General features: G+C 49.9%; 3 protein-coding genes across 11 annotated transcripts; 1 reads left to right on the top strand and 2 right to left on the bottom strand.

Moving 5' to 3' along the window:
* The first annotated feature begins 1,442 nt into the window (after window positions 1–1,442).
* pdia4 (protein disulfide isomerase family A, member 4) lies at window positions 1,443–5,572 on the top strand. Of its 2 annotated transcripts, XM_086101377.1 has the most exons (10): window positions 1,444–1,729; window positions 1,924–2,089; window positions 2,281–2,486; window positions 2,858–2,996; window positions 3,372–3,577; window positions 3,656–3,814; window positions 3,955–4,106; window positions 4,373–4,529; window positions 4,610–4,843; window positions 4,929–5,572. In XM_086101377.1, exons 1-10 carry the CDS (start codon window positions 1,654–1,656, stop codon window positions 5,342–5,344), a joined length of 1,911 nt encoding a protein of 636 aa, XP_085957503.1. In that variant the 5' UTR covers window positions 1,444–1,653; the 3' UTR covers window positions 5,345–5,572. The 2 variants fall into 2 exon arrangements, with proteins under 2 accessions (XP_085957502.1, XP_085957503.1); XM_086101376.1 differs by having other exon boundaries at window positions 1,443–1,729; window positions 3,372–3,814.
* A 59-nt stretch (window positions 5,573–5,631) lies between these two features.
* On the bottom strand, window positions 5,632–12,233 carry LOC147186701 (alanine aminotransferase 2-like). Of its 2 annotated transcripts, none has more exons than XM_086101379.1 (12): window positions 12,071–12,233; window positions 11,881–11,991; window positions 9,115–9,204; window positions 8,904–9,012; window positions 8,656–8,789; window positions 7,925–8,168; window positions 7,723–7,802; window positions 7,483–7,619; window positions 7,093–7,267; window positions 6,280–6,435; window positions 6,101–6,213; window positions 5,632–6,030 (listed from the first exon to the last, which is right to left on the bottom strand). In XM_086101379.1, the coding sequence occupies exons 2-12, from the start codon at window positions 11,959–11,961 to the stop codon at window positions 5,940–5,942; spliced, it is 1,410 nt and encodes a 469-aa protein (XP_085957505.1). In that variant the 5' UTR covers window positions 11,962–11,991; window positions 12,071–12,233; the 3' UTR covers window positions 5,632–5,939. The 2 variants fall into 2 exon arrangements, with proteins under 2 accessions (XP_085957505.1, XP_085957504.1); XM_086101378.1 differs by having other exon boundaries at window positions 11,815–11,991; window positions 12,071–12,232.
* Window positions 12,173–23,265, bottom strand: tlcd4a (TLC domain containing 4a). Of its 7 annotated transcripts, none has more exons than XR_015098944.1 (8): window positions 22,912–23,260; window positions 21,855–22,024; window positions 20,522–20,611; window positions 20,315–20,373; window positions 20,099–20,193; window positions 16,806–16,879; window positions 16,183–16,590; window positions 12,173–12,311 (listed from the first exon to the last, which is right to left on the bottom strand). XR_015098944.1 is itself a non-coding variant. In XM_086101382.1 (7 exons), exons 2-7 carry the CDS (start codon window positions 22,007–22,009, stop codon window positions 16,269–16,271), a joined length of 795 nt encoding a protein of 264 aa, XP_085957508.1. In that variant the 5' UTR covers window positions 22,010–22,021; window positions 22,912–23,265; the 3' UTR covers window positions 15,503–16,268. The 7 variants fall into 7 exon arrangements, 2 of the variants coding, with proteins under 2 accessions (XP_085957508.1, XP_085957506.1); XR_015098943.1 differs by lacking the exon at window positions 12,173–12,311 and adding an exon at window positions 14,496–14,996; XR_015098940.1 differs by lacking the exon at window positions 12,173–12,311 and adding an exon at window positions 15,503–16,096 and having other exon boundaries at window positions 22,912–23,259.
* Window positions 23,266–23,646: the final 381 nt, after the last annotated feature.

Here is a 23,646-nt window from a genome sequence, read left to right as displayed (position 1 = left end):
CTGAGGCCAAAATATCAGACTCATCTCAGACTTGCAAACTGGAATACCTGGAGAAAACTAACGCAAGCACGGGAAAAATACCCGGCCCCCCCCCTCCACACACACACACACACACACACACACACACACACACGGGAGGACCCGGACTGGGATTTGAAGACTTAAACTTGAAATGCATTCGCGTCAGGGGCGGTTCTGGATCAATTTCACTGAGGGGGCCGGGCTGGGGCCAGGGGTTTTGATGGGGTGGGGGGCACATTCAACCCAGGGATAAAAAGACAGATTCGAAATCTTATTTGACTTTTTATTTCTTCAGACTTTGAAATTGCAGTCATAACATTACAGTGATGAGAAAAAAAACAGTATTAGGAGGGCTAAAATGTCTGCAAGCATAACAATACGCCGTGTCCATCTGTTGAGAATATTCAAGCCAGGGGATGATATGGTACCAGCCTGCCGGGGACAAAAATTGCAAATACACTGAAGCTAGATGTTTTACATGCATATAATTATCCAAATTTTAAAAGGCAATGTCTTATATATTGATCCTGTTAAATAAAAATTAAAATAAAAAGAGACTAAAAAAGTTACGCACACGCACACACGCATACACACGCACACACACGCGCACACAAACACGCGCGCACACACACTCACACGCACACACACAAATAGCACTCGTGTCGTGGTAATTTCCTTCTCTGCTGACTGCTTCTCATTTTCCCGCTCATTTTTAAATGGCGCAGCGCACTAAAGGGTCCGACTAGAATGTTAAATCACGCACTTTGGTTCCACCTTTCGCGTCGGCGACTCGGCACGACTGCGTAATCTGCGCTCGGAGGGGAGGCCAGAATCGATGCTACAGGGGCACTGGCCCCCGCTGCCCCCCCCCCCCCAGAACCGCCACTGATTCGCGTACTAAAAAGAATACAGCTTGTGTCTGTGATCACATCAAATGATGCTGGCATATTTAATGTTGGGGCTGGGCGATGTATTAATATATTCTATAGTTCTCTGGAGTAGTGAGATAACAACGTCCGTCATGCCATAAGTCCCTTTAAGTCACTTCGTGCGTCGATCATTTGACTCAAAATTGTTTAGACAGCAGTAGTAGTTCTGCGGTCAGGTGCTATCGTTTCAGTCGGTGCAAAAACATTTGCAAACACGAGGATCCCAAGGCGATTTTACAGTGAGTGTGAATATTCATTATGCAATGACGAATACGTTTTGCTCCTCTGAACACGACAAACGTTTCTGACGCGCAATTTCTTTGACTATCACCTGCGGATAAACAAAGCAGCGAAAGTGCATTTCGAGTATCATAGAGGAAACGATTCAACAAAATCGACCAATCCGGCGCGTCTACGTTTCCTGTTGGCTCGTGGAGTGGCGGCTTGCCATTGGACAAAAGGGCGGCGGCGTCGACCAATCAGAACGTGGCAAGTCAGACAAGTTGTAGACCCGAGAAGGCGTGAACGCTGCGATTAGCGAAGCGTTTATTAGCTTGTAAGAAACCACCAAGCCAAAAGGCCCACCTGCGGTGATAAATTAAGATCGAACCGGGCTCTTTGAATTGGATGACATTCAAATAAATACAGAACCAAATTGTCAAATCAGTGGTTATTACCAACGAGGCCTAACCGTCTTCCGACAATGAGCAAGACTGCGTTGCTGCTCATTGTGCTCCTCGCCGTTGCCCACTTGACGATTGTATGCCGATGTGAAGATGGTGAGTTTTTCAACGCGATTCTCGATATCGTCAATAGTTGAGCAGCAAAACTTAAGGATGTTTTATCAGTTGCGTGGGGGAACATAGTCGAAGTTTGAACGTCAATTTGCAGAATGGCTTGTTTTCGTGGCGCCCGAGTTACAGAAAGGTCGTCGTGTTAGTTCATTCTGCCATCTTTCGCTTGCTTGCTCCAGAAGAATACGAGGATGGGGAGAACGACAGCGACGAAGAGGAGGGAGGTGACGAGGAGGACGACACTGAAGTCAAAGAGGAGAATGGAGTGCTGGTTCTTACCGATGGCAACTTTGACACTTTCATGGAGGGCAAAGACACCGTGCTCATTGAGTTCTATGCGCCATGGTACCTTAGAAGCAACATTTGATGGGGGGATGAGAATACGCATGCAATACTTCAATCAAGGATAATGTAACATGTATCCTTATGGGATTATAGTGGTGTATTTGCTGCTAAAACGATTGATACAGAAGATTCAAATCACTTGCTCCCGTGCCTGTTTGCTGAGGTGGTGCTCTCTTTTTTTTTTTGCGCAGGTGCGGCCACTGTAAACAGTTTGCACCAGAGTATGAGAAGATTGCGCAGACCCTAAAGGAGAATGATCCCCCCATCCCGGTGGCGAAAGTGGATGCCACCGAGGCCAAGGACCTGGGGAGCAGGTTCGAGGTGTCGGGCTATCCCACCATCAAGATCTTGAAGCGAGGCCAACCTGTGGACTACGATGGAGACAGGACGCAGAAGGGTATAAGTCATGTGTAGTTTGCAACGTTTTTGGGGCGTTGACATTCTTTGATTGAGAGTAGAGTTGAACGACATATCAATTAGGGGAGAACATCTCAATGTCGTAGGGTGGCTGCAATTGAGGGAATTTGAAGAAGCGCAGTCCACAACTATGCTTTACATGTCATTGTTTTGTGAATCTTGACAAATCGGAGCGATCGAGCCACAGATTTGTTTGCTTTGTCGTCGTAATCTGATTTATGATTTACTGACTTGACATTCGGCGGCTAGAAAACCTGAGAAGCCTGAGCTTCTCGTTTACTTTCAAGCTCAACTTGACTGATGTCACGGCTTCAGTCTGGCTCTTTTTTTTTTGTTTGTTTCTTCCGGCAGCTATCGTGGCCCGTGTCCAAGAGATCGCGCACCCTGACTGGAAGCCTCCACCTGAGGCCACGCTGGTGCTGACCAAGGACAACTTTGATGAGACGGTCAACAACGCCGACATCATCCTGGTGGAGTTCTACGCTCCGTGGTCAGTTCCAGCCGCCCGTCAGTTACGCATCCCAAGATGAACCTCCTCAAATGCGGTTCCGTTTGCAATATACAAATACAATCGGCGTGCTTCAGCTCGGCTGGCCATTGACGTCGAATCTCAGCAAAGGCTTTTTCTTTGTATTTTTACCCTGGAATCAAAAACGAGCCGATCATATCTCTCTTGGCCCAGGAACGCCTCAGAGCATTTGAGCTTCTCGATACGAAATGAGTCATGCAAATGGAATTACTCCTGACAGTAACAATCATTATTGTAACCACGACACCGGGGGTCTCTATAGCTCGCGAAGATCGGGTTCATTCCAAATGCCAGACCCAACTATTCCCATCCACCGTGTTTGCGCGCCGCTCGCAGGTGTGGACACTGCAAGCGTTTGGCTCCCGAGTACGAGAAGGCAGCCAAGGAGTTAAGCCGGCGCTCGCCGCCCATCCCCCTGGCCAAAGTGGACGCCACAGTGGAGAACGAGGTCGCCTCCCGCTTCGACGTCAGCGGCTACCCCACCCTCAAGATCTTCAGGAAGGGCAAAGTCTTCGAGTACAACGGGCCCAGAGAGCAGCACGGTAGGCGGCGTCCGCGCCGCGCGCCGACGATGTCGACTCGCGCTGAGTCGCCCGCTGCTTTGCCTCCTTTGCCCGCAGGCATCGTGGACTACATGGGCGAGCAGGCGGGGCCTCCCTCCAAGCAGGTGCAGGCCGCCAAGCAAGTGCAGGAGCTTCTGAAAGATGGCGACGATGTGGTCATTGTTGGCATCTTCTCCAGTGAGCGGGATGCGGCGTACGAGACCTACATCGAGGCTTGTAAGGAGGGCACCTTGCAAACCCATTCATAACAATGAGTACTTTCCAATCCTAACCCACGGCGGGCGGACGTGTCGATTACCTGCAGGGAAGGTCTTTTTACTGCACTTTGTTCTGACCCGCTTGCGTCTGCGTGGCAGGCAACTCGCTCAGGGAAGACTTCACCTTCCGTCACACCTTCAGCGCCGAGCTGGCCAAGCTGCTCAAAGCGTCGGCCGGTCAGGTGGTCATCACTCAGCCAGAAAAGTTCCGCTCCAAATATGAGCCGGCCTCCCACGCTCTGCCGGTCGAGGTACGGACTCTCCCCGCCCCTCCGTCGGAATAATGGAAGTCGTCACTGGCTAGGGAATTATTGACATCTGCACAAGCTCAACGCTGGACCAAAAAAAAAAAGGCGCCTTTGCGAAGATTAGGCTCCACTTTCGATCAAAACTGTCAGGCTTAGCGATTTAACAAGGTTTATTATTGGATTTAGAACTGGACTGTATCATAAAAACTCGATCTGACATTTTAATACCTCTGATAAGCTAAAATTGTCATTTTTTTTGTATCTGCCAGGACTCCACATCGGTGTCCGATTTGCAAGAGTTCTTCAAGAAGCACGCGATCCCTTTGGTGGGCCACAGAAAGCCGAGCAACGATGCCAAGCGCTACGCTAAAAGGCCGCTCGTCGTCGTGTACTACGGAGTTGACTTCAGTTTTGACTACAGGAAAGGTACGTTTTGTTGCCTAAGCCTGCGCCGCTAGCGGTCCATCTTTAGACGACGTAGCAAACGCGTGTTGCGCCCGTTTTAGCCACACAGTTCTGGAGATCCAAGGTGCTGGAAGTGGCCCGGGACCACCCCGAGTACACGTTTGCCATCGGTGATGAGGAAGACTACGCGGAGGAGCTGAAGAGCCTGGGCCTCGCCGAGAGCGGCGAGGAAGTCAACGTCGGCATTCTGGCCGACGGCGGTAAAAAGTTCGCCATGGAGCCCGACGAGTTTGACTCTGACGTGCTGAGGGAATTTCTTCTGGCTTTCAAAAAGGGTGAGCTTTGTTTTTTTTTTTTTTTTAACATAACGGTGTTCCAATGTCACGCGGTAGAGATCATGACATGCGCGCATGTCGACAGGAAAGCTGCAGCCCATCATCAAGTCGCAGCCCGTGCCCAAAAACAACAAAGGAGCGGTGAAGGTCGTGGTGGGAAAGACCTTCGACGAGATCGTCATGGACACCCAGAAGGACGTCCTCATCGAGTTTTACGCGCCTTGGTGCGGACACTGTAAAAAACTGGAGCCAGAGTTCTTGGCTCTGGGCAAGAAGTACAAAGCCGAGAAGAACTTGGTGATCGCCAAGATGGACGCCACCGCTAACGACGTTCCAAACGACGAGTACAAAGTGGAAGGCTTCCCCACGATATACTTCGCCCCGAGCGACGGGAAACACAAGCCTGTCAAATTTGAAAGCGGCGACAGAACAGCGGACGCCTTGAGTAAGTTCTTGGAAGAGCACGCCACAAAGTTGTCACACGCACGAGACGAGCTTTGAGAAGATCACGTACGGACTGCAACGGGCCGGGCGGGGACAACCCCGACGGCGGCCCCGGGGGACACGCGGGGGGGTGAAGGGAACCAAGCGTCGGCGTCAAAGTGTTACTGAGTTGCCGTGACGATTACGGAGTTCATCCAACATTTTCGTTCGTTCTTTCATTTGTTTCTGCTTGTAAAAAGCATGCGAGCTGTGAGGGTTTTGAAATAAAACTATAAAGAAAACACCGGCGACGTGAGCCGAGGCTCCATTGTGACGACTCTTGATTGGACACCCAATAGCAAATGTTACAAATGCAAGCGTTTAATGGCGTTTTCAAAGCGCTTCTTACATTTCAGCTGGCACCTCGAACGGCAGGCGCGAGTTTGCGCGGAGCCGCCGCTCGATGGGACAGCGGCGTTTCTCTTTTTGGGATGATGAAGAGTTAGCACGATTATCTGGCGTAGCAAAGTGCGTCGTGCATCATAAAAGTGGTTGACGCGCGCTATTCTAAAAACTTAAGCGAAAGTAGAATGGGCCGATCTCCAAGCTACACTTGTTAGGAAAAAGGCACTTGAGAGAAGGTTGGTACTTGGAACACTTAAAAGTGGAAGACTTAAGAAAACTCTTTTGTGAAGCGCTGGTGGAAGGCGCTGATCTTATGCAGTACAATCTCTAATTTCTCAGCCGGGGGTAGGATGGTCATCCTGGACAGAGGAAGAAAAAAAAACTGTTGCCGTGGGGGGTGGGGGGAGTTGAACGCCGTCTTCGACTGACCTGAAATGGAACGTTCCCTCTCTTTGCCCGAAGCCGCTACCTGGTACCAGACAGATGCCCTCCTCTTCCAGCAGCCTCATGCAGTAAAACATGTCAGGCACTTGGCCTTCCTCCTGTAACGTTGGCACGGTACATCGGAAAAAGGAGGACGTACGGAAACCGAAGCGACGCCAACATACCTTAGCCTTGTCGATTGCCTTTGGCGGCAGAGTGATGCGGGGGAAAGTGTACATGGCGCCCTGCACGGGGTTACACGTGATACCGGGCACCTTGTTGAAAATCTGCTCGGTCATCCTGGCCTTCTTGGCCAAGGCGTCCAGCACCGCAGTACGTTCCTGTGGGGGCGACGGTGAAAATCCACACGGGCCGTGCGTCAGTATGAAGAGCTGCCGAGCATTTTACAACCGCTCAAACTTTAGTCATTTGAAGCGGCGCGGGCCCGATCTAATGTTGCACAATTGATTTTTGTCACCCTCTGGTGGCCGATGCAGGCGTGAGCGGCCGAGTCCTTGAATTCATTTCCAGAACATTGCTCGGGATAAGGGAGGGTTACGAAAAAGGTTGACGCTTTTGAAAAGATATCGGCCGGCCGATCACTGAAGCTGGATCACATTGCGCCTTTACACGCACGAAAGACGTCGCCGAAAGCGATGGCCACAAGACTTATTTGGTGCCGATGCGTTTGCCGAGCGCATCCCCCAACCGTTGACGCCGTTGCAAAAGTTGACATTTGCTTCACTGTGACTTGAGATGTGAAACGCTTGCAATGATTGAAGATTCTCACCGTTGAAGCGGAAGAGCGCATCGGCACGCCGCCGCACTAATGGCCCACCCGCGGCATCGCTCAAATGGACTCGGAGCCATGCTGCACTTTCCCGTCACTATTGATCCGATTCACTCAGACCGCATGGCCACGCTTTGGAAATGGATTTCTCGGGCTCCGAAAGACATCTTCAATCACCGCGCCGTCGAACTCGAGCCGATCGTCATACCTTCATGAAGCCGGCGTAGGAGGGCTCGTCGGGCTGAGGGGGATTCACCACCAAGTCCAGGAGGGCCTGCCCGGGGACGGGGGGGCATAAGCGCACCGACACCAGCTTGACAAGTTGGGCCTTCACCGCCGGGTCCATGTTAACGATCTCCATATAGCCTCCGCGGAATCCGCACCTGATGGTCACAGACACGCGCGGCGCAGCTTTTCCACTTGAAGGTGAAATACGAAATCGCATCGATTGACCTTAACTTCAGAACGACACAAAAAAGTGAGCTTTGCCGCACCGTGCGTCCGTGTGACCTGGATTGCGGTTTCCTGCTCGGTCAAATTTTGTCTATTGTTTCGATGGCACGGAGGTTGACTCTTATTTCTTTCTTGTGTAACTCACTCTCCCATGTAGCATTTCGAGGTGGAGTGGAAGGAGGCCAACTCCACAGTGCTCGAGTACTCTGGTCCCATCTCAAAGAGCACCTTCTTAAAGGAGTGAAACTTGCAGCCTTCTGCATACACATTGTCCTGGTAGACCTAAGAAAAAATAAGCGGAAGCAAAATCGACACACATTCTGGACGGTGTGCATCAAAAGGAACGTCTCCACGCACAACACTGTCATGGGATTTTCAGAATTACTTCATCAGCCATGAGGAAGAGGCGCTCCTCTTTTGCAAAGCGGATCACGTCTTCAATGCACTGCCTGCTCTGGACCTGACCTGCAACAAGGGAGACCCGCATTTGAGAAGGATCACGAATCTAGACGCGACCGCCACAAATGCACCCCAAAGTTTTGCAACAAATGTCAAATACGAGAAAAAAAAAAAAAAAAAAAAGGTACCGGTGGGATTTCCGGGGTTGATGATGCAGAGCACGCGGGGCTGGCAGTGCTCCCTCGCCGCTCGCAGGGCCCTTCGCAACTCCGCCACATCCAGGCTCCAACACTTGTCCTCATCCAAGTAGTAACTAATCTGCACGGCGCCCAAGTCCGCGATGGCGGCCGAGTACAGCGGATACTGCGGGATGGAGATCATCACTCCCGTACGGGTACGACCCTCGCCGCTCACCATCAACTTGAGCATGGTCTGGGATACGGAGGCGAGCAGAGAGGAACCGAGACGTTGGCAACCGTCGCCAAGCCAACGATAAACGATGCATGTGAAGGTTGCGAGAAAAGTTATTTGCAGCAGTGGCACCATTTTTTTTTTTGACACCCCACTTTTTCACTCTGCCCATCCCCACCCTCTTTTTAATGATTAATTTTTTGAACTAGCGTAGCGGGCCGTGTCAAATGTCATTTTTAACTCATTCACTCCCAAAGACGTTTTTAAACGTCTTTTCAGACTTGTTCCAGAATTGGCTGGTACTGAATGAGTTAATAGTTGCCGCGAATGGCCATGGTTTGGATATGGCAGGTCGACAATTGTGCAGCGACATGGGTGGAGCAAAGTACAGCGGTTGATAACTAACTCCGGCGGGTTAGTTGGGCCGCAAGCACAGAAAGCGCCCCCGCGTGCCACTGAAATGATCAGTTTGCCGGGAAAGTCGCGCAGCAGGCAAATGACTTCATACCACGATGGCGTCGCTGGCCCCGGTGGAAAGGAAGACGTTGTCCGGATTGGATGCGATGCCGCCATCTCTCCTCTCGATGAAACGCGATACATCCTGACGGATGCACTCGATGCCCTGGCTGGCGCTGTACGCACCTTCAATGAAGATTAACTTGAGTGTTCGGCCACCGGGCAAGCGTGTCAATTATTGACACGCGCGCAAAGCGTGGAGAGGAGGCGAAGCGGATGGCGGTGGAGTTACGTTCTGACCTATACTGTGACCTCCGCAGGCCTCAAGAATCCGCTGCGCCCGTTGCTTGGCATCCTTCGGAAAGGCGTCGTCCTTGAGGAGCTCAGGATAAGCGCACATAGCCAGAACCTGCGGAGGACCAACAAAACGCGTTTGCGCGCAAAGCGATGCCGCCGAGGTGAATCCCAGTTTGCCGCAGTTGCATCATCCTTGAAACGGGAAATGTCCAACCTGTCTGAGAAACGTGATGGGCTTCTGGCCCATTGCGTGAGCGTCGCCGATGTTGGCCTTAATGACTTCCGTGAAAGGTTTCTTGGCACCCTGCGTACAAAACACAACGCAAGAGTGAAGTGCAATCAATCACACCGAGTGATGCGTTTAGTGATCAAACCCGCCAATCATGCAAGGAACGCTGACGTGCTCTAAACATTTCTGGCAAATTTCTGCAACTTGCTGCAGCGCTGGCCCTGGCGCCCAACGAGCAGAAAGTTTGTTTCCAGGTGGAAAAGGCGTCCGTGATGCTGCGATGACTGCACTTTTATCCACGGAAATGTCAATCACCTCCCAAGTATTGCTATTCACCCGGCAAATGCAACATTTACTCTTGTGCATGCGTCATCTTTCACAGTGCCTTTTAGCTTTCTAGAGACTAGAGGGGGTGGGGGGGCGTTGTGGTGTGATGAATCAACCCTTTTATGGTTTGATTTTCTTCCTCATCCACTTAGCATTGATCTTGAGCTCAGCCTTTATTTATTGGCCGCATTGTCCCGATTCGACCTCGCGCGCTCCGCTTTGGTTCCGGCGTGGCTTCTGATGGCCGCCGACGTGCGGCGGCCGCAGTCTTTTATCAGATGACGCAACCCCACGATGGACTTTGACACACCGAGTCGAATGTAGACTTTGTCTTCGACATTCACATGTTTACGCCTGTCAAACGACGCCATTTGACACGCTGGCATTAGCGCAGGGCTACTAGGAAACGTTTACGGCATACGGCGCCGGAAAGTTTTGAGTGTGGGGGCGGAGACGCCCGCTGCATTGCACAAGGCCGCGCTTGACGGCCGATGCCGACCTCGGCCGACCTCGTTCGTTCGCACGTGGCTTTCATTTTCAGTTTCAGTCAACATGCGTGTCAGGGAAAAAACAGCTGGCCGTCACATTTTGGAGTTCTTTGCAGCCTAACAATGATTGCCACCCAACAAACGGACCCCTCAGCACGAAGCGGATGCTGCCAGCGGAGAAAGCAGCGGAAAGCGGCTCCGAGATTGAGTTGGGATCGGGTGCCTCCTCACGTTTCTAGCCTGCGCATTTACTCAAGCAACAAAGGGGCCGCTGTTCACGGCGGACGAGGAGAGGAGCCGCCAGGCGCTGGTTACACAACGCGAGGCAGGAAACGCCGCCGCTTAGTTGACATTTTAGTAGATGTCTTACAAAGCGGCTGCCCTGATAAAAGCAAACGTTATTCACCGTGGTCATCAATCACATTCAGCTGTTTTGCTTTCTTTGCCTGACCCAAATTGTCCTTCTCGACACTCCGCTGCCGCAGATCTGGGCCAAAGTTTCGTCAGGTCACCGTCGCGCCCATAAACGGCAGCACACATTTACACATCGACGTCAAATCTGCTGAGCTGTCATGAAACGGTTTCCAGTCAGAGATCCGGCAGGACGCGCTCGCTTCAGCATCCAAACTCTCATGGCCAAAAAACCCAAAAACTTCTCGAAACATTTTTTTCCAGAAGTAAAAAAGATTTTAAGAACAACCTCGTGCCTTTTAATCCGGTGAGGTATGATTGCATAGATTTTTTGGTGCACCATCAAAATAATGTTTCCCTGGTTGCACCGTTTCAGGGTATTTGCCACACTAAGAACTGACGATTGGAATGGACTGCCGATGTCTTGGAGTAACCGATGCAAAATGGAGGCAACATCGTTTGCCTCGTCCTCAACAACTAGTTTGCAGTCTAAAGAAGTCCCGCTTCCTTGAAAAATATTGCAAATAATACTTGCGTGATCCTTCATTTATTCTATTCATCCTTGATCCAGGGCATTTCATTCTAAGGGCGAGCGACCCGTTTATTGATTGTGGAGCTCAATTTGTTAAAAATGCTTTCTTTGCCTTCCCCAAATGTACTCAGAGAGCCTGCGGTGCTCCCCCCCAAAGCACCAATTACTTTCCATGCGGCTCTTGACCAGATAAAAAGCATTGCTGGGCCTCACGCCGAGAGCGTCGTCCAAAGAACACTGCGGGCTGTGGGGAGGAGAGACAAAAGAGGCCGGAGGGAACGTTGCCTCACTTCTTATGTAACAACTTTTGAGATAGACCACATCCTCCTCCAGAATCCTGGTCCTCAAGCACTTAGAGGACCAAAGACTGCAGGGAGTGTCGCATTACAGCGGTTACGGCTGCAACGCCTGCCCAGCAGAACACATTGGATCAATACGACCGGGGGAAAACGGAATGGGAGATGTTTGTGCACTTGAGTGGGTCTTCAATGGCATGCAAGATGCAATGGAGGATTTGGAGTGGGGGGGGGGGGGGGGGCAAAGCCCATGCAGCGCAGGGAGAACATGCAAACTTGAATGACAAAGATTCCAAAGCTGAACCTCAGAACCGCGAGGCAGACATGCACCATGCTGCCTTTTCGGCCAAGTATGTGCTGTCATGACGACTTCACTGCTGCTTTAGCATTGCTTGCTCAGAGTCCACGACGCGTTCCGACTTACGTCGTCGCCATAGGAGCGAAACTCCATCGCAAACCGAGGGCACCCTGCATTGTGCACATTTAGTTTCACGAGCGTCTTGGTACTTCCTGCTTATACGTAAGCGAGCGCTTACGGCATCGGCTGATGTGTGAGAGGGGGGGGGGGGCGAATGATTTTCAAGTTGCAAGCTCAGCAAGTGGAGACTGGTCGCACTTGACTTTGAATTACCTCTCTGAGCTCCTTCTCAATCTTCACCGCCCGTTGCACGATGGCCCCCCGAACGGCGTACTCCACCTGCTTGATGTTGGGGTTCATCGTGTCCAGAGTGAGCACCTTCCCCCTGCGAGGCGCCCCGTTGACATCCGACTGAGACATTTCGTCAACGCTGTGCGGGACGACGTGTCGCTATAATGACGACGAGGACAATAACAACAAAATCACAAACAGACGACGCGTACACGAGGAGAGCGCAATCGTCGCTTACCGGTCGTTCAAAGCCGAGAAAGGGCAACGGGCGGCAGACGAGAGGAGCGATGGTGAGCGAACACTTGGTCTCCTCGGCTCTTCTGAGTCTCAGGTGACAGTTGAGCCGGTTGCCTTCTCATATATACACACACGCAGTCGCGCGCGCGCGCGCACGCCACGCATACTCTCGCCCGTCCCGAGCACGCTGTTCGTCGACGTCTTCGCAAACTTCAGCGAGGCGTGTGTGATGCTTTCAATGTCTGTCGGAAAACAGACAATCACCCAAAACGCACTTGCAGGACACACAATCAGGCAGTTTCGCGCTCAACTGCAAGAGCCCGATCACGAAATCCACCTTTCCAACATTATGGCAGTGTCTTTTATTTTAACGAGCGTTTTGGGGGTTTTTTTCTGGCAAGGACTTCGAAGGCCACATCAAATTCCGGAGCACGGCAGATCAGTCGTCCAGTCAGATACCGACAACATCCAGCAAGCGAGACAAATTAAAGAAAGCGACTCGGTAAAAAGCGGTCACTCGAGGGGGCAGAGCTTTTCATCTTCACGTCTGCGTTGTAAAATGTCCCTAAAATTTAGGTCAGTGGGCGTATGCTAAACACACCGGGGGTTGCGATTGACAGGAATCTGATTGACATTTCACATTTCTACAAGGCGCGCAGTGGTATCAGATCGCGTCTCGCTTCGTGAAACGTCCCCGTAGACAGTCGGGCGGGCACGGGACAACATGCGCAATCCAATAAAAGGAAACACGTAAAGCCCTCGCTTTAGTTTTGAAGGTGTGTCCAAAGCAATATTGGAAATGTGCATTTGTTTTTTGCATTCGCATGCAACAAATGTGCATTTCTAAGGCTCAGAGTGAGCTCTTCTGGGCGAGCGGTCGGTGTTCGTGACATGTGACCATTAAACCCAACACAGATGTCCTGGAAGGGGCGTAGGAAAGACATTGGATACCCTGAAACTAAAAACAGTTTGTGCGCATGCCTGTGTGCAGCATCACGCAACTCACCAAGTATTCTATTGACCCACCGTATAGCATTCTCGACAAAGGCCAAATCGTAAGGATTTGCATCGCAGCTCAGTTGCCGCGCCCGCAAGGCCACAGAACCTTAGAGTAAGCGACAACAATCATGAGATCAAATACAAGGGCTGCATCAAAAATGCCAAAATGAGCACATCTTGCAAGTCAAGAACGCTCAAAGAACAGGTGTGTTCTCGAAAATCTCACCCATTGGAGACAATACTGACACTATCAGTAAATACCGAACCACGAGAAGCAGCGCTCAGTATGTAGTGCAGAGCGACATCGCTCGACTGCAATACGCGTACAATGTTGTTGAAATACTTTGAAGCGTTACTGTAGTTTGCGTGCACTGCAAGTGGCAGTGGAGCATTTTGTGTTGCCATGGAGATGACTCCTGCACATGCAATGTGCTGACATTTAGGAAGGCAGCAGGCCTTTTGGGACAAGTGGCTGATACACCACAGTTCTATTTAAGCTTCAAGGGGAGGGGGCGTCGCTGAAACAGTTTGGGGATTGTGAAGGTCACTCAACTTTTCCTTGTTGACCGCACGGACTTTGAAAAAGCATAAAAATGGATCAACAATGTGTTATTTCTACATTGTGGCAAAACTGACATGGCGCCTTGTGTGCAAAGCAACGACCTTTGACACAGCCTCAGTCGGTATGTTGCAGTTGTTTTCTCATTACATATTGGAACAATTCCGAACAATGTAACCCATGAGCAATACATCAATTGAATGGGGCCAGATTAAAGTCAGTCACTCTTTCTGACGTTGACTCTGCTGAACGCTTCAGGACGCAACAAATTGGCTGCGCGCTGCCATCTGCTGGAGGAAAGTGGTGGTGCCACCTTTGATTTTTGAAAAATCGCCAAAGTCGATTCTGAACTTTGACATCGGTTTCTTGAATCTTCGCATAGAAACTCCCGAGGGTTGAGTGAATTTATTTTTGTTTTTTTTGGGGGGGGGGCACACCCTTACTCCCAACTAGTTTCATGCATGTAGCCCAGCAACGTGATTCTGCCCAAAACGCCATGCAACCAAGATTTCAGATCAATCAGATGAAAATATTCCAAAAAATGTCATTTAGGGAAATGTCCAACCCTAATCGTGGATGCTTTGATGCATTCGCCCATGCCAATGACTGCATTTCCCACATTCAGAGTTATTCTGTATCTAGAAATAGGAAATCTATCCACATTCTGCCAACAACATTGATCTGTCCATCCAAAAGTACTTGTCGACTTAAGTGAACGTGACATCGTTTATCCCCAAAATAACAAGACACTGCCCACGGTTCAATTTGTCATTTATTATAAGGAACAAATAAAAATGTCATGCTGATCATTTGCTCTTCTCCAATAATTCACATCACATTCACAGAATGTCATTTAGCGCCCCCCCCCCCCCCACCCCCTCTCCGTAGCCACTCCCATCTCTTCTCCATCCAATATCGAACTTGGGACTGACTTTAGTCCACCGATCATGTCATGAAAGTTCCACACAGACTAGATTGCTATTTGCACTGGCCACATTGTGATGTGTCGTCAACAGCGGCTGACTTTTCAAGTATTCCCTTGCTAATGAGTTCTGCGCCGGACATGAAAACCATTGAACGGCTGCTTTGCGACGGCGTTCTGTGGAGCTTGCCATGAAGTCAACGCGGTGCGCGTGCGTCTATCACCGCCATAAGAGAATGAAATCCGTTCCAGTGCAATATGACCAGGCGCACACATCTGACCGCCATTGTGCACTTCCTCACTTTTCGTTGCACGAGAATATGACCGCCTCGGGTAGAAGACAAGAATTAGGACTCTCCCCGCCGCCAAGAACATCCATTGATAACGTGAAAAGCCAAGATCTCCATCGGTGAAGGTTTTTACGCTCACGGCGGACTTGAGGTGAACCTGATCACAAACAGGATGCGCACGTGAGCCTCGCACGGCTGTGAACACAATCTAGCGCGTTGAACACGAAAAGCACCGACTTGGCGGTCTCGTCAACTGTTAAAACACGACAAATCCGCAAGCCTACGAACATTCGAAGAGACAAGGCAAACTGAAAAGACAAGGCAACAAAAGCTGGACGTAGCGAGGCTTTAAAAATATATATATAATAAATCATAGAAATGACATTTTTGATGAGTACTGTATCTGGCAGAGATGTCGTTTCCCCTTAACTCATTCAGGACCAGCCAATTCTAGACCAAGTCTGAAAAGACGTTTAAAAACGTCTTTGGGAGTGAATGAGTTAAGAATGCTTGTATTCTAATGGGGAAACGTTTGGTGAAACATGAACTGAAAATAATTTAAATCTTTTAAAAGATGATTTAAACACATTGAAACACTGCAGCTGAGTGGCAATACTGTGCCCCCCCCAAAAATGGGGGGGGGGGATCAAGTCATAGATGTAAAAAAAAAAAAAAAAAAAAAAAAAAATCCTGCTTTTAGTTTCACTCCTTTAAAAGGTCAAATAAATCAACGTCGACGGTGTTTATCATTAACAGTGATGTGACCGTCATTCTGTTCATACTGATGGACTCCCTGACTTTAAAATCCCATTCGTGAGAGGAAAAAGAGCATTGACGGTCAGTTTCCCTTGCAGCGTCTCCAAATGCAAGTCTTGTTCATGATAAAACTCCAAGCTTCTTATACTGCATGGGAAAAAAAAACAACAACAAGAAGCACGGTGACATCATGTTTCAATCCGTTGGAAATGGCCTGCTCTTCCTCTAAAAAGGCTACTTTGTCAACAAGTCTCTTCAATAGCAAAATCACTGCTTTAGTCACACTTCTTACTTTGTCTTTGTGTCCCTGGAGAGTAGAAAAAAATGAAAAGAAAAAGAAAGTTGAGCCTTTAAGGACTTGATGGCACCGACCTTCAATGAGGATCTCTGGCGGTATTAGTCTTAACCAGTGAATGTGTGTGTGTGTGAAAAGAGAAGTAAACACTTTCAGTTTGGGCTCCGTTGTTCACCAAAGGGGTCAATTGTTGTTGAAAAAAAATACTGCGAATAAAAGATAAGCAACGCAAGAGTATTGCCGAGAGGTCATTGCATGGCTTGTAGGCGGGCGGTCAGCTGATCCATCATACCTGTCCCAGCTTTTGGAATCTTTCCTCCTGGTTAGATTCTCGGCTCTTAATGGTGCCCGCTAGCACGCGGCGTCCGCTTCCTGCTCCTAGTCGACTTTCCCGTTCTCATGGGGCGCGGCGCCGTCTTTGGCCCGGCGTGCCGACTGCAGCACTTTGTAGCAGCCTCGGGCGATCTTGCGCATCCACATCACGTTCATGACGTCCAAGCAGATGCTGGAGCAGATCCACGCCAGGCGCCCGCCGCGGGGCACCAGGTAAAAGGCCTCCGTGCCGTAAACGGCGTACATGCGGCCGTAGTAGACCGGCATCACGGCCACGCGCACCATGAAGAACACCGCTGCCATGGCCACGCCGTTCGCCATGTTGGGCCGGGAAGTCCTCGGGTAGCCTAGAACTTCAAAGAACCAGCTGCAACGGGAACAACAATGGCGCATTCAACTTCAACGTACGTCCTTGACACAAAGTACCACTTTGGATGGCCCCTAATCTCCGCAGTTGAATCGATCACTAAATACCGCCGGCCGCTACTTGAGTGCATTTGCCTTTTGGAGGAAAACGGTGAGAAAGGCCCCAAAACGGAGCTCTGATGACAGAGAGCCACCCGGCGACGGGATGCTACGTACCGCTGGTTCACGCAAGGAGTAGAAAACTCGGCCAGCAGACGGAAGTTAGCGAAATAAGGCAACATGCCTTGGCCCTGCAAAGAGAGCAAAAAGAGGAAAAGAGCGTCGAGGTAAAACAGGTACAGAAAACAAGACAAGATCTCAAGGACCGACCCGACTCGTACAACAAGGATCAAATCACATTCGGCCCCTTTCGGACGCAGCTCGACGAGAGGCAACGGCCAATGACCCCAAATGGTCTTTCGGGGTCAAGTCACGACAAACGCCAGGCTCCGCGTCAATTGGGACTTGGAACTAAGACGCGGGACATCAAGTCAGACCACTTGGAATGAAGCCTCCGACGCTTTGGTCGCATCGGCGCTGCTTTTTGGACAGACGGTCGATCAAACGGGCTCTCGTGATTTTCATCAAAACAAAGAAAATGCGACTGCGTGAAAGCGGTTGGCAACAACACGTCCAAGCCAATATTCCTTTGGAATAGCAGGCGGAAATCGCACGCAAAAGGGCCTCCAAATTAGATTTCCGTCAGCTACGATTGACAAGTTTGTCGTTTGAAGTTTCCAGCGTCGGAAGGTAGAACCGATTCTATTTGAGTGATCTCTGATTGGACCTCATTGTGTGTGCGGTCGGCATCGTTGACTCCTGGCCCCGACTTTGCGTATCATGCAAAAAGGAAACTTACCTGAAATACAAGCCTGTCACCACAACATACTTACTAAGGGATACAAATCAGCGCACGGTCTGCGTACACTATTTTCCATCTGAGCGCGAGCGCGCTCGTACCTCTAGGAACTGGTAAGTCCATACTGTGACTGGGCATCACATCTGCTCAGTGCAACCAAACAGCAATAACAGCAGACAAGACAGGAATTAAATAAGGAGGAGCCCCCCCTCCCCCCTCCCCATCTAGATCAAAAGCTCCCCGGATAACGACGCACATACACGCCGTCTTGGTAGTTTTTGCATGAAGTGTCTTCACACAAGCCAATTTGGTCATCTTTGCATGTTGGTTTGGACGAGGGGATGATAATGTTAAAGAGACGGACGGACAGAAAGAGAGACAGAACGATGAGAACACTACCCCCCCCCTCCCACAACCCTCCCCCCCCCAAAAAAAAAGCCTCGACATACAAATATGGAGCCACAAATGCAAACGTTGAGAAACGAAGCATGCATCGAAAAGTCGTCATATTCTGGTTTTCCGATTGGTTCCAAACAGAAATTCAGGTGAAAAGTCACTCTTCTCATCAAGACCTTTGGTGACGAAGAACAATTATGAAAGCAAGCTTTAAAAAAAACAAAACAAATAATGCCGCTCACTTGTACCACCGACCCTTAGGTAGTAAACCTCGTAAACGTCTCGAAATGAGATGAATCCATCTTGCGGTTTGGAGTGAACACCCACACATAGACGTACGCTGCGACGCCAACGAACAAAACTTTGACCACAAAGCACAAGTTTGTCTACTGATCAAAATAGAGCAAATGGAAATCACAACGAGGGCGGAGACAATTCTGGTTGTCATTAGGTATCGGGAATGAAAAACTATTGGACGGGATGACATTTCGAAGGAAGACATGAGTGTCCAGTGACAGTATGGATGTGTGGGTTCGGCTTGCCCATACGAGACCTTTCAATCAGACTAATGGGGCAACATTGACTGCACTTTTATAGAGAGACAGAAATCAGGACAATTATTTCTGTCAAGAGTTGCTAAAGGCTTCTCCGTGTATGTCGGGAAGCTGCACATTCACAACAAAAATGGCGACGGTGCATTCATTTTGACCACCGATTTCTGCTGCCCCCATGTGGCTACAAGTGGAACTCGTAGTCGACGCGAATGACATTCGTCACCGGGGACGCATGCTTTGACATGCTGCGCAAGCATCTCGTTGACAATGGCATGATCTCTAAAGAAAGCAACAAAAACAAAAAAAAAAAGAAAAGAAAAAAAGATGGGATTATGATGAGAAGCACACTTTTACTCCAATATCCAGCCAGCGACGGCATTGTGACCATGTCCAGTAGGACCATATGACAGGATTCGGAATTCAAAGGTTTCGCGCGTTCAGGCTCGACTCCGGCGCCAGAACGGACGGCAGAGCGCCGCGCCCCGTTTTGCATTTTTTTGGAAAGAACACTTTTTGTTTGCTTTAGCGCTTCATTGCCAGTTTTCTCTTTGGAGGGAAAGCGCAAGGAAGCGCAACGAGTCTGCGGCACAAAAAAACAGATGGCAAAAGGGGGGGGGGGATTGCGGATATGCAGCCCGTTGTTGGGGAAAACACGCTTTGTTGGCATGCTGGGTAACGGGATACCTGAAGGGCCCCCGCTGTCGGCATGCAAGGCAGGTGTTGCGCCAAAACTCAAGAGTAGGTCGAGAGAGGGGCGGGGGTAAGGTCAGTAAAACGAAGGACGAGGGGGGGGGGGGGATTGGGGTAGCTTCAACAGCCAATACCAGTGTTGGGCATTCCATGCAAAAAAATACCATGTAGTCCAGGGGTGTCCAAAGTCGGTCCTCGCGGGCCGCCGTCCTGCCCCGTTTTCAAGCTCTCCCAAGGAGCAACGCACCCGATTCAAATCATCAGGAACGTTCTAATGCCGCTTCAGAGCTGCTCATCTGAATCGGACGCGTTGCAGCCGGGAGAGCCGCGAAACAGGCGGGACGGCGGCCCTCCAGGCCCGCTATCGGACAATAGACTACATTGTAGTCAATCTATTTCCATATTCATTATGTGACGGAGAACCGACGATCTGGACAATTTGAGAGTCAATCAAGAGTGAACAGCAACTGAAACTAAAAGACCCGGACGCACGAAGCGGCGAGGTCTTCCTTAAGTGTCAATTCTCAGCAAGCAACGAGGGGGTGAAGATGATCCGACTCCATCATCTTGTTGCACTTCTGTCAACAGCGTGACGCTTTGGATGTCCAAAAGACGGATTTGAGCAAAGCGTGCGGCGGGGGGCCGTCAAGGCCTCCTCTGTTGGCTCAAAGTCGAGCACGAGCCCGTGGATGGCTCAACCTATTTTCTTGCCCGCAGTCGACTCGCTGGGACAACCGACCCCGAAATGTATTTCTCGGGGCAGAACGTATGAGCGCATCAGCATTTCTGCTGATTTTTGATGTACTTTGTTTCATATCGATGAACCGCTAGATCGTCGAGATCCAGGACAATTTCGCGAGGCCGCCGACGAAAGAAAACGGCCGGAGCAGCGGGACAACTGCTGTTCACCCTCGATTGTCTCCTTTCCCGTCTTGCCTGCGTGTTCTGCTATTGGACAATAGGGCACTCACCAGTACATAGTAGTAAGCATACAACGCTGCCAGATGGTGCACTACAAAAAACTTGTCTCCTATCGCCTTCCAATAGTAAAATATTAGCAACAGATCTGGAAAACATAAGGATAAGATGGGGAGAGAGGAGGGGGGGGGGCATTGTACAAATGAAAGCAGGTGATTATTATTATTATTTTTATTTTTTTACGCATTTACCTGCGATTCTTTCCTTACCAGATATGAGGTAGCCCGTTGTGATAGCAACATTAGTCTTCACGAGAGTAGGATCTCCCCTGTGGGGAAAAAGCGCACAACGGTGCTGATAAATAAGATACACCAGCTTTGGATTTGAACATTTCAATCTCCTTTTGATTTGAGCGTCTCATGTTCTGGGGTGAAAATATTTTTTAAAAAGTCAAATCCTTTGACTAACACTCTTACCAGACTGGGTCTTCGTTGACGGCGGCATCAAAGAACAAAATATAAAGACAGAAGATTCCCACTAACAGCGCGTGAAGAGTCGATACTGTCCTGAAAAAAAAAAAAAAGAACAGGACACAAACAAACACGAATCAGACGGACATTTAAATGGGTTATTGTTTTTTCGCTGCTGGTCACGTCAATCAAGCTTTCGCCTGACAGGAAGTCACACACACAATTGGAGTGAGCCATCAAGTCCAGCAGAGGACAAGACACAGCGACGGCCGCATTGAGTGCCGAGTCAAAGGAAAAACGGCCACCTCAGAACCAGTGGCGGTTCTGGGGGGGGGGGGGGGCCAACGGGGGCCAGTGCCCCTGTAGCACCGATTCTGGCCCCCCCCTGTGGCCCCCCCTCCGAGCGCAGATTACGCAGTCGTGCCGAGTCGCCGACGCGAAAGGTGGAACCAAAGTGCGTGATTTAACATTCTAGTCGGACCCTTTAGTGCGCTGCGCCATTTAAAAATGAGCGGGAAAATGAGAAGCAGTCCGCAGAGAAGGAAATTACCACGACACGAGTGCTATTTGTGTGTGAGTGTGTGTGTGTGCGTGTGCGTGTGTGAGTGTGTGTGCGCGCGCGTGTTTGTGTGTGCGTGTGTATGCGTGTGTGTGCGTGTGTGTGTGTGTGTGTGTAACTTTTTTAGTCTCCCTTTTTATTTAAATTTTTATTTAACTGGATCAATATATAAGACATTGCCTTTTAAAATTTGGATAATTATATGCATGTAAAACATCTAGCTTCAGTGCATTTGCAATTTTTGTCCCCGGCAGGCTGGTACCATATCATCCCCTGGCTTGAATATTCTCAACAGACGTATTGTTACGCTTGCAGACATTTTAGCCCTCCTAATACTGTTTTTTTCTCATCACTGTAATGTTATGACTACAATTTCAAAGTCTGAAGAAATAAAAAGTCAAATAAGATTTCGAATCTGTCTTTTTAGCCCTGGGTTGAATGTGCCCCCCCATCAAAACCCCTGGCCCCAGCCCGGCCCCCTCAGTGAAATTGATCCAGAACCGCCCCTGCTCAGAACCCGGACCCCACCTAAACCATGCAACCGTTTTAATTTCATGAGTGCCATCGTGAGTCATAAAGCGATAAGGAGTGACGATGAAAATGAGCGAGTCATGCGCGTTGCCGGTTGCGCAATCATATTATCTGTTGAGTCCAATGCGAGCAATCTGCTCCACGATGTTTTCAAAGTGCTCCAACTACTTTCACCGTCCACTTCATGAGGTACGCCCGATAAATCCGCGTCGCCAAAATTGCACCTGAAGCACGTCGCCATCCGCTCACCTGGAGTTCCATTCGACCTTCTGCTTGTCGCTGAGGCCGAGGAAGCCCGGGCTGACGCGCGCCGACAGCCGGGGGCTGACTTTGTGGAAGAGCCACTGGAAAGTGAAGAAGCTGCACACCGAGATGGTGAGGATAAGTTGGCTGAAGGGGTCCATGGCCACCGGGCTCTGCTGCGCAGGGAAGAAAGAGGGAAGAAGGTTTCCGGCTCGGCTTACACTGCATACTGTACGTACATGCCCTACTCACAAAAAGTTTGGGGGGGATTTGGCTTTCGGGTGACTTTTCTGGGCCGAAAATACATTCAAACCTTTCCAGGTGAACTTGTTGTGACCTTCTCGAAGCTTTTCAATGTGCAGCTGTTAAATGGTTGGGTCCTTTTTTTGCACAAGTAGCTGAAGGCACCGAGCCCGTCCCAGCCGTCTTGGGGGGCAGTAGGCGGGGGGACACCACGATGTGGTCTATTTCTACGGTGTGTGACTGACTGACACATCTTCCCTTGTGTTGACAGCTTCGCGTCCAACTGTACGTTGAGCTAAAAAGTGTTGTAAGCAGTAGGAGAAAACATACCGTACTTTTCTTACAGAAAAAAACCAAAAAAAGTCTAAATGGATTCGGAGAGGAATGGAGTCTAGTTGAGTCGCATGTGACCCCGGTTTGTTTTCTTGCGTTGGCAGCTTCATGTTCAGACCTAACATCTGCAAAAATAGGCCCGCGTCAAACGTGTTGCTGACGAGAAGCACATGCTATTTCCTTGCGAATAAAATCATGAATTTGAAGTCGATTGTGGTTTCCTGCTTCACGTTCGATCGGAACTGTACGTAGGGTGCAATGCGCTGGCGCAAGACGTGTTGGGGCCGGGCGAGGGGGGGGGGCACATCGTTCGATGAGAACTTCGCCTTTAGCATCAAATTCCTCGGAGCAGACAAGGATTTGTGTGTCACGCTCGCACAGAGCGACGATGCGTTGACTTTCTTTTCGACGAACAAGAGCTCAACGCAAGGCCAAACGGCGAGCTTGACGCCGCCTCGCGTATTGAGGAAAAATCAGCTGTGCTCACCGTACGACTCTCATGAAGACGGACGGACTCGCTGTCCCTCGGCCGCTTAAGGTTCCCACGGCTGCAGGCGGAGGTGCGCGCGCCGTGTCATATCCACGAGCGTCGCATCTGTCCGCGCCGGATCAACAGCACATACGCGGCAACGAAGCGTGGGAGAAGACGGGCCTGGGCTTGGGGGAGCTCCTCATCCGTGTCAACAAGGGCATGTTTATCCACAACCCGCGCCGAGAGCTAACGTGCATATCTCCAGTGGTTCCGCGAATGCTTTTTTTTTAAGGGGGTTGTTGTGATTGGTGCAAGCTTGCTCGCGGCAGGGCCCGCCCCAATTTATCTTTGCTCTTTCGGGCTCAAGTTACGACAGCCTTCTTAAAGCCACACAGCAGGAATACTCATCGTGACTATTTAAAGACACGCACCGCGTGTTGACTTCCAGCACTGCATGACCTCCTGATCTCGAGATCAATAAAACAATTCGAGTCATGGAACTCTTGAAATAATTGCGTGGCAGTCGTATACTAATAAATGTTAAGTAATTATGGAAAACGGAAGCGTATATTCTTGATATAGTGCCCCAACATACTAATTAGGTTAGGCCACTATTATATTTTAGTGCTCAAATAAAAAAAAATTAAGTCCTGCGACAATACGCGTGCGTAGGCAGGGATAGCATCCACATTATGCACACCAGGTTAAACGTACAGTAGTAAACAGCCGGTGCAATAATGAGTTACGTCA

The sequence above is a fragment of the Hippocampus guttulatus genome, chromosome 21 (genome assembly GCF_054856545.1).
Source record: "Hippocampus guttulatus isolate MCC_2025c chromosome 21, RoL_Hgut_1.0, whole genome shotgun sequence".
Lineage (NCBI taxonomy): Eukaryota > Metazoa > Chordata > Actinopteri > Syngnathiformes > Syngnathidae > Hippocampus > Hippocampus guttulatus.
This window is presented reverse-complemented; position numbering and strand designations above follow the sequence as displayed.